This window comes from Vollenhovia emeryi, unplaced genomic scaffold (assembly GCF_000949405.1).
Source record: "Vollenhovia emeryi isolate VEMERY1.0 unplaced genomic scaffold, V.emery_V1.0 DF939141.1, whole genome shotgun sequence".
NCBI lineage: Eukaryota > Metazoa > Arthropoda > Insecta > Hymenoptera > Formicidae > Vollenhovia > Vollenhovia emeryi.
This window is the reverse complement of record NW_011967225.1, coordinates 1,911,047-1,926,638: the sequence shown is the minus strand read 5'-3', so window position 1 is coordinate 1,926,638 and position 15,592 is coordinate 1,911,047. Positions and strand designations below refer to the sequence as shown.

The 15,592-nt window shown below is 43.7% G+C and overlaps 3 protein-coding genes across 3 annotated transcripts in view; 2 read left to right on the top strand and 1 right to left on the bottom strand.

Annotated features, from left to right (window-relative positions):
* The first annotated feature begins 221 nt into the window (after positions 1–221).
* LOC105567049 (N-acetylgalactosaminyltransferase 7) lies at positions 222–4,842 on the top strand. Its single transcript, XM_012021581.1, has 11 exons — positions 222–430; positions 633–806; positions 981–1,186; positions 1,263–1,429; positions 1,504–1,711; positions 1,880–2,056; positions 2,194–2,437; positions 2,521–2,742; positions 2,841–2,939; positions 3,039–3,164; positions 3,250–4,842. Exons 2-11 carry the CDS (start codon positions 651–653, stop codon positions 3,388–3,390), a joined length of 1,746 nt encoding a protein of 581 aa, XP_011876971.1. The 5' UTR covers positions 222–430; positions 633–650; the 3' UTR covers positions 3,391–4,842.
* A 393-nt stretch (positions 4,843–5,235) lies between these two features.
* LOC105567048 (T-complex protein 1 subunit delta) lies at positions 5,236–9,123 on the bottom strand. The gene is made up of 10 exons (XM_012021580.1): positions 8,735–9,123; positions 8,042–8,094; positions 7,857–7,946; positions 7,533–7,784; positions 7,281–7,376; positions 6,909–7,070; positions 6,484–6,828; positions 6,113–6,364; positions 5,473–5,756; positions 5,236–5,398 (listed from the first exon to the last, which is right to left on the bottom strand). The coding sequence occupies exons 1-9, from the start codon at positions 8,856–8,858 to the stop codon at positions 5,511–5,513; spliced, it is 1,620 nt and encodes a 539-aa protein (XP_011876970.1). The 5' UTR covers positions 8,859–9,123; the 3' UTR covers positions 5,236–5,398; positions 5,473–5,510.
* Positions 9,124–10,639: 1,516 nt separating this feature from the next.
* Positions 10,640–15,592, top strand: part of LOC105567046 — a 40,473-nt gene continuing 35,520 nt past the window's right edge. The window contains exon 1 of the mRNA XM_012021579.1: positions 10,640–11,599. Within this exon, the coding sequence (XP_011876969.1) occupies positions 11,443–11,599 (157 nt within the window). The 5' untranslated portion in view covers positions 10,640–11,442. The remainder of the gene's footprint in view (positions 11,600–15,592) is intronic.

The following is a 15,592-nucleotide window of genomic DNA, read 5'->3' as shown; positions in this document are numbered from 1 at the left end:
TATGAATACCGGGGCCTAGGGGCACCCTCCAATTGGATTCATAAATTTTACAATAATTGCAGAGCAACTTCTCCACCGAACGCAGGCCACTGGTATATTCCGTGATCTCTCTCCGTTCTCCTCGGTAACAAAAATGGCGGCAAGATACGAGCAGTCTAGTCGGTATAGAAAGAGCCCGTGGTCCGAACATGGCGGCGAGCGCGCAGCATCCTGCGCTCTGCGTACGCAGCGTCCCTGCTTCTGTATTTTTAGTACGTGACAGCTGGCGACACGTTGGCTGCTTTTATGCAAATGTTGGAGACACAGTTTTGATACAATGAACATGTAGGCAGGCTGCGAACGTGCGATAATTATTGACGTTCGACACGTCGACGAATGCACGCCACTGAGCCGGCTTTGGGTTGTCCCGGTTTCTTCCCTGCGACGAGAGGTACCGCACATTTCATTTATTTATTTGTCGGAATCGCCGAGCGAAAATAGGACGAGTTAGTTTCCGTCGGGTCGCGCAGCGGCCGAACTACCGATTCCCGCAGCTTTTGCTCGCGAAGTAACGCGCGTCGTCGACGAGGCCCTGCGGCGGGTCCCGCGTCACGGCCACCGAAAATCGATATTAAACGCGCTCGCGTTTTCAGACACGCAACTTGGGGAAGATGAGGATTGTGCAGCTTCGAAGAAATCGCCTGTTCCACATATTGATTGGCAGCACGCTGCTGCTGCTGGTCCTGTACATTCTCCTTAATTTCTCCTCGGACAGTCACATGAACAACATAAAGGAATACTGGGCGCAAGGCCTTGGTAAGAAACAGGTAAGCGGTACTTGGTTTTCCATCTATCCCGTTCACTTTGTATATTTGTGTACACGAAATTTTCTATCAGGTTTTAATACTGAAATTAAATTTTGCGCTTCGCCATCGAACACCCCAATTTTCGCTCGTCAATGCCACTTGGCCTGACAATATATTTAACGTTATTCCACGCAGGTGCCAGTGCTCGTAGAAGATTTGGGAAATTACGAGCTGCGTGATGTACCGGTCAGAACCGGCCCTGGAGAGGGCGGCAAGCCGCACGTTTTGAGGGACGATCAGTTGAACGACGTCCAGCAATCTGAATCCGATTACGGTATGAATATGGTATGTTCCGATGAGATCTCGCTGTCGAGATCGATACCAGACACCAGACCCGGAGAGTGAGTCTCGTCTCGTACAGCTAATAATTCAATTCAATTTCCACATTTCTCTGTCTCTCGTTCTTTCACAATACAGATGTAAACATTGGAACTACCCAGATGAATTACCGCGTACCAGTGTCATTATAGTTTTCCACAACGAAGGTTGGTCCGTTTTGCTGCGAACCATCCAAAGTGTCATGGACCGCACTCCGTCGAAGTTTCTAGAAGAGATCCTTCTCGTCGATGATTATTCCGACAAGGGTACGCGATAATTGACGATGTCCGGTGGCGCTCGGTAATTAACATGTGCGATAAACGAATGCGATCCCTTCCAGAGAATTTAAAAGGCGACTTGGATTCCTATGTCGAGCAGTGGGAGGGGAAAGTTAGATTACTCAGAAACTACGAAAGACAAGGCTTGATACGAACGCGATCCCGAGGAGCGCGCGAGGCCAAGGGCGACGTGATAGTATTTTTAGACGCTCATTGCGAAGTCAATGTAAATTGGCTGCCTCCGCTTTTAGCGCCGATTGCTGAAAATAGGTAATTCAATTTGCAATCTTATCGGAACAAAATGACGGAATATCGTTTTCAATGACATTCTCGAGCGTGTAACTTGGAAAAAGTTCCAAGTGCGCTATCAAGTAGAAAGTACGATAGTAAATCCTCGGCTCTTCTATGAACGACGCGGCTTTGCAATTTTTCTTTTAGAAACGTAATGACTGTTCCTGTGATAGACGGCATCGATCATAAGACCTTCGAGTATCGTCCTGTGTATCAAGAAGGGCACTTGTACAGGGGGATTTTCGAGTGGGGCATGTTGTATAAAGAGAACGAATTGCCCAGGCGGGAAGCCAAGACGCGTGCACACGACAGCATGCCGTACAGGTGCAATTTCTATTTCTGCGTACAGTTTTGCCGTTTATCTCTATTTCGGTTATCTCCCAATATTATCTCATTTACGTAATCTCCCGCCTATCTTTAGTTTATCCCCCAATATAATCTCATTTGTGTACGACTTACAGATCGCCGACGCACGCTGGTGGCCTGTTCGCGATAAATCGACAATACTTTTTATCACTGGGCGGATACGACGAGGGATTGCTCGTTTGGGGGGGAGAAAATTTCGAATTGTCCTTCAAGATATGGCAATGCGGCGGAAGTATCCTGTGGGTACCGTGCTCGCACGTCGGACACGTTTACCGAGGATTCATGCCTTATACGTTCGGTAAACTTGCTCAGAAGAAGAAAGGACCATTGATAACTATTGTGAGTGATCTGTGTATGCATGTATGCACTGATCGTTACCGAAATGGAGAAATATAGTCATGAAATGAATTGCTTTTATGTAGAACTACAAGCGAGTTATAGAAACGTGGTTCGACGAGAAACACAAGAAATTCTTTTATACCAGAGAACCTCTCGCGGAGTTGCTCGATCACGGTGATATAACTGAGCAATTGCTCTTCAAGGAACGCAAAAAGTGCAAGAGCTTTCAATGGTTTATGGATAACGTGGCGTACGATGTGCTGGATAAATTTCCAGAGCTGCCGCCGAATGTTCACTGGGGAGAGGTACGCGTAAAATTGCGTGAAACAAACGCGTAGGTTTAAGATTTCTCCACAAATTTTATGTATAACTTTCGTGTTGAACAACGACAATCGTTCCTCAGCTACGAAATGTGGCAACTGGATCATGTTTGGACACTATGGGTCATGCACCGCCGAGTCTTATGGCTACTTCCCACTGCCATGGGTTTGGAAACAATCAAGTAATTTGCTAATATCTTAGTTTTTACTCTACTTCGCCTCACAATCGTTTCTTTATTTTATGTTTCATTACCTTCAATCCTGTATATTTCTCTCATTAGCTCATCAGGTTGAATGCCAAGGGTCAATTAGGCGTCGGTGAGAGATGCATTGAAGCAGACGGCCAAGGTGTAAAATACGCGTTTTGTCGACTAGGAACTGTAGACGGCCCGTGGCAGTATGATGACGTAAGTTTGTAGTTCTTCGACGATAAAAATTTCAAATAAACAAAAATTTTACACGAACGTCGCATCGACGTATTTGTGTTTGCAGAAAACGAAGACGCTGTTACATAGAGTACACAAGAAGTGTGTGGCACTTCATCCCCAAACTCAGCAATTATCTCTGATGCCGTGTGACATAAACAATACTTATCAGCAATGGAGCTTCCATCAAATCCGCCCGCGATGGTAATATAAAAAAAGAGAAAGAGACCAAAACTTCTTATTTAATTTGTAAATTACTCGAAACTGTGCGCAAGTTCTCATGGAAAATACAAAATTTATTCAGTAACGTATAATGCAGGATAGTTTAGTATTTATTTGTGACCAATTTATTATACATTAGTGAATTATATAAATAAATAATTACGAAGTTGAATGTTAACATCGAACATATATCCAAGAGCAATCTTGGATTTTACATATGCGAAAGTCAGGAAATGTATTGCGGAGTGCAAAAAGTAAAATTTAATTTACGAGCTTCTTGAAGTGACTATATATTTGGATATAATTTTTTTTTTTAAGAAAACTATCCCGTTAATGCAAATTGTTTCTATTTTATAATGACTGAGGTAAACTCTGCAATGAGAAAGTTTAGTCTTTAATAACTTTTTTATATATATACGAAAGCGTACACATGTATGACATATTTTGATACATGATCTTCCCATTGCTACTGCCAAGATTTCTTCCCATGTTTCTAAGATAAATTAATTTATCAATATTTCACTTGAAATACTCCTTTGCATTCCAGGAAAAGTTGCTAATGTTACTTCTTATATATTGTTTGAAAGATAAAGGTTGATATTATTATACATAGAAATTTATACTTATTTCTGAATGAAGATTGTAATTTATATATAGATACTATACATCTGCGTGAGTCTTGTGCGAGAATGTGTGAAGATTTATACATAAGGAGAGATATGTACATTCCAGAAAGGTGAAATACTTATTACATATTTATAAGATGTTTTTATTTTTATACGGGTGGGCCAAATTCTTCATCGCTATTGTAAAACATTTTATACGTTTAATGATTGGGGGGAGGGGGTGTATAAAACTAATATCTCTACAAACATTGAAATGAACCTATTAAGTAGTAATAAACAAAGAACGTTTCCTTATTTTATATAATAAACGATCTATTTATATAGCTTTTTTGGTAAAAATCTAGAGTATATCCTTTGTTACTCTATCATAAAATTGTTCTTACATAAAATTTTATACTTGTTAATGTTTGTTTCAGATTTATACCTCGCGTATTAAAACAAAATTTTATCTTTTTGGTTTTATCATATTTTTTTCTATTTTTATTGACATAAAAATAAGAACTATCGCTGTTACGAAAAACGCACAACGATATTGCGCATATTCATCTGCAATATGCGGAATGGAAAATTTTCTCTCATCAAGTATTGCTATCTTGATGTAAATTTTAAGATTTTTGACGCAGCTTAATGTGTCAAATTTTGATATTTCTAATGCAGCTACCATATGAATGTACTTAATCGCATTAACGACTGTTATTACGATCCAATTTAGAGTTTAAAAGCAATAGATATGATTGTGCAGTTGACTTATAATGTAAGATAAAAATGCAATGTATTCCAATGTAGATAATATATTTTATTATATGCAAGATGTACTTAATTGTTTAATTACTTGGCTAGAATTCCGTTGCATAACGTTGTATTTCGATTAAAGCGTTAAGAGAATCATATTTTAGATACAAATATTAGTATTTATATGGATTTCCCCCCCAAAAAAATTTATCACTTCTTCCTTTAATAACAAGCCGGGAAACTTTTGAAGATTTTTCTATCAATCTTTAGAGGGTCGATAGAATGTCTCGAATACAAAGTTATACTTCTGCATCCGAATTATATGATAAATATAAACATATATTTTTCCCCTTTAGTAGTAAGACAGGAAAATTTTCGTGATTTGAAAAACGATCCTGCGGCGTTCCAAAGATCAAAATGGAACTTGACAATTTTATACGCTCGTATGTTTACGCCGAAATAAATACAAATTATTGTTTCACACTGAAATGTTACAGGTTTTTATTGTTCAGTGTTAACGTGTTTAAAAAATATGACATTGTGGAAAAACTTTTGCATAGAGCACATACGTTTGTAATTGTTAATATACAGAGTTTTGTAACCAGTGAAACAAATGTGATGAACGTGTACGTGAGTCTGTAACGAAAATCACGTTATATAGATAACGAAAACATAAAATTACACAAGCGCCATTTATTAATTATACTTACTGCAAATACGGAATCAATTTTAACTCGCGTCCCGTGACTTACTGAGTCGTATTGACAATGTCGTCGATCTTCAGTATACTGCGTACAGTTTCAGAAGCGAGAGTTATCGAGCTAGTAGAAACTAGCAGCGGTTGAATCACGTTCTCCTCCAGTATGTTAGTAATGGCGCCTTTCCGAACATTAATTCCCGCTGTTACCTCACCCTTCGCGTGTCGATTGCGAAGTTCGGTCACCGTAGCTATCGGATTCAAACCCGCGTTTTCGGCTAACGTTGACGGAATCACCTGTAATTTATAAGTTACAAGATTATTAAGCATTGTGTCGATTATTTCAGGTTAATTGTAGTCAATTGTAATTTCATATTCTCAGATAGAGTGAAACGTTTTTAGGATACTGAATAATATGTGACAGAAGGGTTTGTAAAGTAAAAGATCGAGGACCACTCTCGTGATCCGCAAATAATGTAAAGAATTTTGAGTGAAAAAAATATTCTACTGATAGAATAAGAATCGAAGAACAAAACTAGCAATTACACAAATAGATATGATAATCCTTTCTTAAAGGGAGTAAATTGAAGTACATATGATTAGGATATTCTTAAAGTCCATCTACAAAAGAACTATATGCACTTGATACTAACTTCAAGCGCATCTGCGAAGGCCTTAACGCAATATGCATCAATGCCGCCTAAGGTCACTGCGTATTCGCCCAATTTTAATGCCAATTCAATCTCCGGTGCTCCACCGCCGGCAATAAGTGCTCGTTGCTTCACCAAACACCGAATAACGCACAAGGCGTCGTGCAGTGATCTCCCGGCTTCTTCCAACACTAATTTGTTGCTACCACGTACGAGAACCGTGACTGTTTTCCCGTGGTTTTGAATTCCTGTGATCTGTGTGAAGAAAAAATCCATTATACGCATAATTTATATTTTAGATATGTTGCAAATTGCAACAGATAAAAGATAACGTATATTTGTAGTCATTTTCGCTTTTCTAAAAATAGACGTACTTTAACAAATTTCGAACTTCCAGTTTGAACTTCCTCGCAGAGCTCCGCATTGACGAGATTTTCAGGCACAAAATGATCCAGCGACGCGATCGGCCTGCAACCCAGCGTTTTGCACACGAAGGGAATGTCCTCGCGCTCCACATCTTTTATCACCATGACCTTAATTTTGTCCAAGAAATGTATCGCAAGGTCGCTGATGGCGTCGCGCAAGACCGACTTTTGCACGAGGAGCACGTTGCAGCCCGACTTCTTGATCTGTTTTACAATATTCAATATGTAGGCACGTTCCTCCTTCAAAACACGATCCATCGCTGCGTAGTCGGACACAATAACATTATGATCCATCTAGAAATTACAGAGAGCCGATTATCATCCGTAGACGTAAAAACGAATACATTTGTATCAAGTTACGTCGCGATGCTCACGTCGGTCTTCGGCGGCGAGATGCAAAATTGGATTAATCCAATTTTAGCTTTCTCAATACGTTTCGGGCCGTTAACATTGCAAGATCTCTGGGTAAATATCAATCCATCTACCAATTCAGTGTCCTCGACGGTACCTCCTAACTTCTTTATCACTTTGATATCCTGTGAGAGGAGAGCACATAAGCAAATTCATGTTAGTCCGCTAGTTTATTAAGGCTGCGGTCAAGCTGTCGCTTCAAAGGTTTTCAAGTATTCTTCTCTTCTCTTTCAGAGAAGATAGAAGGAGAAGAGAAACATGCTTCGAAGCATTTGTAGCGGCGGTTTGACCGCAACCTAAATAACATAATAGCAATATAATGAATTTTCTCTCACATTCAAGTCAACTGACACTTCCTTTCCTTCCTCTGTAACCTTTAATACTGCGTCCACGGCCAGTGGTGCAAGAAGACTAGATTGTTGGTGTACAACCTGAAGTAATATAAGCGTTAAATTGTTACGTACATAATAAATTGTATAAGACAAAACTGCCAAAGTATAATATTAGTTCCTCTATTGTGAGATAGGTCACATTAGGATCGAATCTCGTAATAGGGGACTCTCCTCTGACATTAAACGCATTCAGACCTTGGAATTAAGAGACGTCGCTGCGACCTTTACAAGAGATTCTTTGTCGCTCAGGTCAACAGGTATGGACATATGCGTCAGAATTGACACTGCTTTAGATGCCGCTTTCTGAAAAGCGTCGCTGATCGAAGTGGGATGAATACCCTTCTGCAACAAACGTTCCGCTGCCTCTAGCAATGCCCCGGCTATGACAACTACACTCGTGGTACCATCGCCAGCCTCTATATCCTGGGCCTTTGACAACTCGACGAGCTAAACACGTGGGACATACACCGTTAACGCAAAGTTTCACCAAGTTTAAAGCGACAAAAACTTTCTTCTCACCATTTTCGCAGCAGGGTGGATCACGTTTATCTCTTTCAGGATAGTGGCACCGTCATTTGTGATGGTGACTTCACCATTGCTGGATTGAATCTGTATTCATATTTGCAATATAAATAAGTACTACGCATATAATAATTTTATATGTAACTTTGTCAAGTAAAAGAAATGGCAAATATGAAATTTACCATCTTGTCCATGCCTCTAGGTCCAAGACTCGTGCGTATCGCATCGCTGACAGCTACAAACGAATAATAATTCAGATTATTTCCATTATGCAGACAAAAACTAACGAAACGCAAGCACATATTACAAAATGTGAATTTAATAGTATCCCTTGTTGCATATCTGCTCACAATCCATGTAACTAAATCGCTGGCTAAACAGCGGGGATTAAGTGCGCTAAGTGCTGCCAGTCACTGTCGACAAAGGCCGCTTTACCTTCAGGAGACACAAATCGACACAAGTTAACACACTCGAGCGCAGTGAAATGGCAAAGATTTAAACAAGATCTTGTATAAAAAAAAAAATACTCGGGTGCGTTCTTCGGTCAAAAGCGCACTCCGACTCTCCTACCCGAGCATCAGAGTCGAAGAGTGTCGGTTGAGTTTGAATTAAATTCCAAATGGAAAGCGACGTGCGTCGATTCGCGTCCAAAAATGTCGACTGCGTTCTCCAAGAGGTGAGCCAAAATAGCTAATAATTTTGATCGCCCGACAGATCTCGCTCGGCGGAGCGTGCCAGCCGCTCCGCCGACTTCATTGCTATATAAGGCAATGCTTTCTTCGGCCTCGCGCGCGTCACCCCATAACCGACCGAGCTGCGACGTGTCCCGGACAGTCCCGGTATGCGTTCGCGAGACCGCCCGATCGCAATTCTACCTTTGGCAGCGTTAATATTGCTGCTGCGAATGTCCATGGGCTTGCTCTTGTCCTTATAGGCCTTCCCATGCGACCCGCGGCTGTCGCCATTCTCCATCAGCTTCCGCATCATGTTCTTGGTCATGGTCTCGTCGCCGCTGGCGGATTCTCGAGTAGGTTAGGGAGACGACACGCCTCTGCCTCTTCAACAGCGTGAGAGTCGGTTAATGCGTCGCTCCACGAGTCGCGATTATCTCTCACGTTCGACCGTAATTTACGGAGTGCGTCGATGCTGGTCGATGCGAAAACGCGGCGTTCGTCGAGGACGAGGAAGCACGTCGCGTCGGCGTTGGATGGAGACTCGTTGAATCGATGGATCATGGAGGAGAGCCGGGTCTTTGGCGCGTGCGCGGATATTAGCCCTCATTCACATGGAGCGTAACTTGCGTAGCGTAACCTGCGTATCACCAATCACAGGGTCATTCTGATAGAACCGTTTCAATGGCCGCGTTCAGCAGACACAACTGTTGAGTGAGCGCTCAGTATGATTGGCTAATACTTTTAGATCCAGCCAATCATGTTAAGAAATCATTGAGCGTTCACTCAACAGTTGTGTCTGCTGAACGCGGCCAATAATTCCGTTGAACTAGTCCTGTGATTGGCGATACGCAGGTTACGCTACGCAACTTACGCTCCATGTGAAAGCACCCTAAGGCTCGGAAATTGTGATACCGACGACAGGCACTGCACTGAAAGTAAAAGAGATTGAAAATCTAAAATATTTATCGAAGCAACACTCGGGCAAGAGTTTTGAATGGTTTCTTACGGGACATTTTGTGAGCACTGTGGATTATTCTGTGATTACTTTTGAAAAGCAGACTCTAAGGTACAAGATTCTGAAATAATTGATTGTTACCTTCTAAATTCGTAAAACGCGTTTGCGCAGTTTATTTATTCTTGCACAACGACAACGCAGTTTTTATATAAAAGATAGAAAGGTAGAAAAATTTATTAAGATTGAATTTTAAATTGTGTACGAAATTATATTATTTTTCATTGACTAATATAAAAAGATTAACGCCCTACAATTAGACAGAGTTTTCATACAGAAATCATATATGATACGTTACAATTTTTATGTTATTATTAAATTTAATTTAAAAAAACACCAAACTTTTAATCACATCGTAACAATTGTCCCACAAATTAACATACTTATTTGCTTGGCTGCTGACTCTCTCTTCCTTTCTCCGTTTTAATAAAACAATACAATGTTTATAAGATTTAAGAGAGGACTCTTCCATTTAAAAAAATCCGCAAATACTTTTTTATTTACAGTTCTCTAAATATTCAGCTCGCTCTCGCGAATATAAATAAAATCACGAGACTCGGCAGTAATAACGCTATAATTCCGTTGGAGCTACTAAATTTTTAAACAAATCTAACCGCATTTTATGTTTATATACTGATTTTTAAAAATTCCACAACAATTTTGGAACAATACCGCGACAATTGCAGCTCGTTGAAAAGCGCGAAACTCTGAAGAAGCGTACTTGAGGTTACGTCAGCGTGATATTTCTAAAAATTCCTTGAAATTCATGCTTAATCTCGATTAAACGCCGAGTCCAACGCTAGGCGCTTAAAACCCCTTCAGCGCTGAATTTTTGAAAATTCCCTTAACGAGAAAATACGCGGGACGTGGGCCGGGACCGAGCCGTGGATCCTACCGTCACCAATCACTCGTGTTGGCACAAAGCTTACGCGTCATCCCTAAATTTAGGAGAGCCCTCGCTGGGGCCCCCCGACAGGCCCCTTTTCGTCGGCCGCGTAGGGCCGGCCCTGATGGCGAGAAGCGTCAACAATCTCCCTCCCCTCCCTAATCCCCGTCGACGGAGTCAGAAGCACCTGTTGCTCGCCTACCTGTTTTACTCGCTCCGCGGCGCCGCTTCAGTACGTCGCGCGGCACTTCGTCGGGAGGGACGTGCAGTGTGTGGATCGCCGGGTCTTTTCGCGACGTGAAATTTGCGCGCGCGTGCGCGCGCAAACGAGCGCAGGCTAGACGTGAGATCGCGGAGCGTGCGAAAGGATGCTTCGCCGCGCCGGCATTTCCGCGACCGACGGCTGAGACGCCGGGATCCCGAGTTCGACGGATCGATTCAGCGGTGAGACGAGATCTCGCGAGTCGGCGAGCGAATCCGCGGCGTCGACACTCTCGCCGCGGTAACGCGAGAACAGGGGCGCGATTCGGCGGCTGCGATTACCGTCCGCGACGCACTTCACGCCGCGGAAAAGCGCCGCGCCGCCTCGTTTCGTGGCTGACGCTTCGAATTCGCGGACAGGAGAGTCGCGGGTGATCGGCGCTTATCGGTTGTCGCCCTCTGCCCGCGGGGCGCCTTCAAATTTTCGCACTCGGCGGGCGATCGGTGGAACGTGAAAAGAGGAGACGGAGAAGACGCAGGAGCGGAGCAGTGAGTCCTTCTTTTTCTCTCGTCGAAGCGGAGTCTCGCCCGGGCGGATCGGTTCGCGCGCGTGAAACTATGCGGCCAAATTGACGACACGACGAAGCGGGAAAGGGAGAAAGAAAACGAGGCAGAAGAGAGAGAGAGAGAGAGAGAGAGGGGGGGAGGGAGAGCGAGTCGCGGAGGCAAGTCGCGGGCAAGAACGCCGCGACCGGTTGAAGCCGCGCGAGAATATGCGCGAGAGACGGACCTGAGCGCGATCGCGGAGCCATGGAGGACGCAGCAACAGCAGCAGCCGCGGCACCAGCGCAGGATACCTGCTTCGGGGCGGGCAGCGTGGCCGGGGCCGTGATCGGGACCTTTCTGACGACGATCCTCCTGCTCGCCGTCGCCGCGCTTCTCTACAGGCAGTGGCGCCGGCATAAGAGTGAGTCTCTCGTTCCTCCAATTTCAACCTGTTGAGCCGGCGAGCCGACGGAGACTCTTTTTTTCCCCCCCCACCGGCTCTCGTAGCTTACGAGGGCTGCGCGGGACGGGATTGGGGCTTTCTCGCTCGGCGAATTTGTTTGTGAAAAGGGCGTACGTTCTAGTGGAGGGTTTTGCGGACTGCAAAATAATTATACGGGGTGTTCCGGATAAGGTTTACAACCGCTTGTATACAGGTGGAGCGGGTCAAACCAAAGGGAAAAGTTATGTACCGTTTTGCAAAATTCCCAACAGTTGGCGAGTAATTAGTTGAAACGTCTGAGCGAATCAGCGCGGGGAAAGCGGTAGGCCGGGCTCGGCAGGCACACGTTAAATGCCCGTATTTGTTTAGTCTCGTTGCGGTGAGGGACGAGCGTCGTCTGAGGCTCGCCGCTCGCTGCGTGACAATGCCTGTGTCCAGCAGAAGTTTGCGCTTGCTAAGCGCTTTGCGTTCATTGGATTATACTTTCAGATCTGTGCTGAAATAGAGCTATTCTTCTAGATCTATCCAATCAGCATAAAGCGCTTATTCTTAGCTAACTTCGGCAGAACACAGCCAATGCTTTTCCGTTGCGTCGCCCTACCTCCCGCCATGGAACGCCCACCGTTGCTACGAGACCAAACAAATGAGGCGTTTAATGCGCTCGCCGAGTCCGGCCTACCGCTCCTCGTGCGTTCATTCGCCCGGATGTTTTTATCTGTAACTCGAAAACTATTGCGAACTTCACAAAGTGGTACATAGCTTTCCTTTTCAGTTTAACCCGCTCTACCCGTACGCGAGCGGATGAACACCTTATCCGCAACACCCCGTATACGTAACAAGAAATGTTGTATATACATATATAAATGTTACATGGATGTATGTGGAGGAGGTGCCCTATTATGAGACAGCGGAGTTTTTGATAAATTAATAGGCACCATCTGTCGGTTCCACCATGAATTCTATTGCCCTTGGGGTGAAATCTGTTTCACGGAACATTGAGTGTCTCTGTCTCATAATAGAGGACTTTCGTCTGTACTGTTTCGCTTGCTATTTGTATAATTATTTCATATAAATTGTTAAAATGCGGCGTTTAAAATCAATTAGAAATCGATTTAAATGCGCGAATTTGCTGACGACAATATTCCGTCTAAGGCCTAAGCGAAGCTGTGTTTACGTCCGAAAAGAAACCGGCGTACAGGACAGGTGGAGAGACGGCATATGAATTCACATATTAGACTGAAAATTATTGGGTTGATTCCATCCGTTGATTCCACCGTGAATTTATCGCCCTCGGAGGGAAATCCGTTTAGTGGAAAATTCGTCGTTAGATTGCGCAATCGTTCCGATTTGCGATTGAATTTGGGCGTTGAAAACCTGCTATCTCATATTAGAAACCTATCTCGTAATCGAGGACTTTCCTCTATTTGTACAATATATAGACACGTATCATGCCGGTTTTGGAACAGCTCCCTTGCATACGTAAAACTGTTTGATTTCCTAAGAACACGTTACCGTCCGCAAGACTATAAAATTCCCGGACTCAGCAGCGACTTCGTGAAAGGAGGATTAAAGTAAAGAATGCGCATTCTTTGCATGTGCGCCCGTTTAAATGTCAAGAATCTACGAGCGTTTTCTGCACACATCCGTGGGAATGTCCGGTAAAACGTATTCGTTCCTCTCATTCGGAGAGATGACGCTCCGAAAATATCGCTGTGGACACAATGAAGCCTCGTCCTTCCGACTGGAAAAAGATAGATTGCAACGTAGCGCGCCGCGGGAACAATGAGCCAATGTCATTCGGAGAAATAGATGCGGGAGGGGACGCACTTCACACTTCGGCGAGTATCCCGGTTCGAGGATTAATTGACGCTATTTTTAAAGGTGTCTCCATTGATTCGCGGCTGTATACATTCTACTGGTCTAACGTGTGGCAAAATTTCGAGGAACTCTCATACAATTCTTCGAAATGCCACGTTGTCCCACGATTACATGATTTTCAGGGTAAATTTCAAGAAGACTTCTCTGCGTGTAAAATCCCTACAAGCAATTGCAATTCCGCTACGATCGCTAAATCTCAAGACAGTTTTCCGCCGAGAGATTGAGAAAAACTTCGTCCCTGCCGTTTCCGAGTGAATTCTCTTATCAACTCGCGCGATTTTATTCGACTCGAGACGAAATGCCGAAACGACGAATTTATAAAACGACCCAGTGCAATTGGTATGTTCGACTTTTGCACGTCACGTTCGATTAACGCTTGAAGTTGCGCGACATGAAAAATTTGGCGTTGTGGGAAAGGAATTGAAAGTGATTTTACACGCCTTGACACTTTCCATACGAAATTACTGGTGTAACGAGTCGCGGCGGTGCGAGTTTCCGCGAGTAAATTTTTATCGAGCGATCGATTCGCGACCTTTTTCGCGAGCGGTCGCTCTAATCTAATTTGCCAAACGGAGATCCTCGATACGGAAGGTTGTCACGGCGGAAAACTATTTTTTGCTGAGATTTCGCAACGGAAAATTGTCTTGAGATTCAGCGGTCATAGTGGAATTAGTGATTCTATATGGAGAATTTTCTTTTAGAATTTACCCTGAAAATCATGTAATCGTGGGACAACGTGGCATTTCGAACAGCTTTACGAGAGTTTTGTGAAATTTTACCATACATATTATTAGTAAAATTTCAAAAAATCTCATAAAATTCTTCGAAATGTCACGCTGTCTCACGATTACATGATTTTCAGGATAAATTTTAAGAGAAAATTCTCTCCGCGTATACAGTACCGTATTTTTGTACAAGGATTATGGATTACGACCAAAAAATGTTTTATTTTCATGGACAATGGAAATTGTCGACGGAAGAGACAAAGCAATCTTCTTTTTCACGGCAGATGCGTAACTCAAGCAACATTTCATAACTCGGATATCTCACGGTATGCCAGGAATGTGATAAAGTTGCGGAAAAAGTTTTCACCCGTAAACAACCAAGCGCGTTTGTTCCGACAGCCGAAACGAGAGCCCGACGCTCCTCGATCTCCGAAGGGCCCGCGCACTCGCATCTCGTTAGGGAATTGCATTCCCGCGAGCCTCGGGCTCGTGACAATCGGCTGCATTTTTGTCGAGATTTTTGCGCGGCCGCCGCCACGCACGTACGATTCGGTGCCGGTGAAAGTAATTCAACACGCGCGCCGAGCGGCGAATGTATATATACCGGTATCTGTTACGATATTCGACGCTGGCGAAATTCCGATGTTACACACGCGTGCGAATATTAACCCGCGGTGTCCCCCGCGATCTCGCTTTCGTTGGCGAATATTACGTTTCGTCGCCGGCCAAACATCGGGAGGGAGTTCCCCGACGTGGAGGAATATAAGGGTGCGTTCCGTTTCACGCGTGATGCGCATAAGTGTTGGTCTACAACCTTGCTTTAAGTAAGCTGTAAGCCTTGAGCCGTAAGAAATTAAACCAATCACAGGTTCATTCCCCTCACTCTCACCTGTGATTGGTTAATTTCTATCTCTTCTTCTTATTCTACAATGGACGCAAAACGCAAGACGCTAAGCCGCAACGCAAGAAATCGTCCAATCACAGTCAACTATGAGAAGAATGATCGACTGTCATTGGCCGATTTCTTGCGGCTTGCGACCTGTTGCGTCTATTGTAGAACCAGCCTAAAGCAAGGTTGTAGACCAACACTAATACATCGTTCACCCTTATTTAACGTTTGGTGAAACCGGGCCTAAGTCGCAACGCAAGAAACCGGCCAATGACAGTCGATCATTCTTCTCATATTTGTCTGTGATTGACCGATTTTTCGCGTTGGGGCTTAAGCGTCTTGCATCCATTGTAGAATAAGCTTTAGACTGCTTCTACAGTGGACGCAGCAAGTCGCAAGCCGCAAGAAATCGGCCAATGACAGCCAAGTATTCTTCACAGCTTTGGCTGTGATTGGTCGATTTCTTGCGGCTTGCGACTT

Coding starts and splice junctions, on each gene's coding strand:
- LOC105567048 (XM_012021580.1), bottom strand. CDS start 8,858: ATGACCAAGAACATGATGCGGAAGCTGATGGAGAATGGCGACAGCCGC. Junction 8,095..8,734: donor CAATATTAACGCTGCCAAAG/GTAGAATTGCGA, acceptor ATTCGTTTGTAG/CTGTCAGCGATGCGATACGC. Junction 7,377..7,532: donor CGACGTCTCTTAATTCCAAG/GTCTGAATGCGT, acceptor ATATTACTTCAG/GTTGTACACCAACAATCTAG.
- LOC105567049 (XM_012021581.1), top strand. CDS start 651: ATGAGGATTGTGCAGCTTCGAAGAAATCGCCTGTTCCACATATTGATT. Junction 1,712..1,879: donor GCGCCGATTGCTGAAAATAG/GTAATTCAATTT, acceptor TTTTTCTTTTAG/AAACGTAATGACTGTTCCTG. Junction 2,438..2,520: donor AAGGACCATTGATAACTATT/GTGAGTGATCTG, acceptor GCTTTTATGTAG/AACTACAAGCGAGTTATAGA.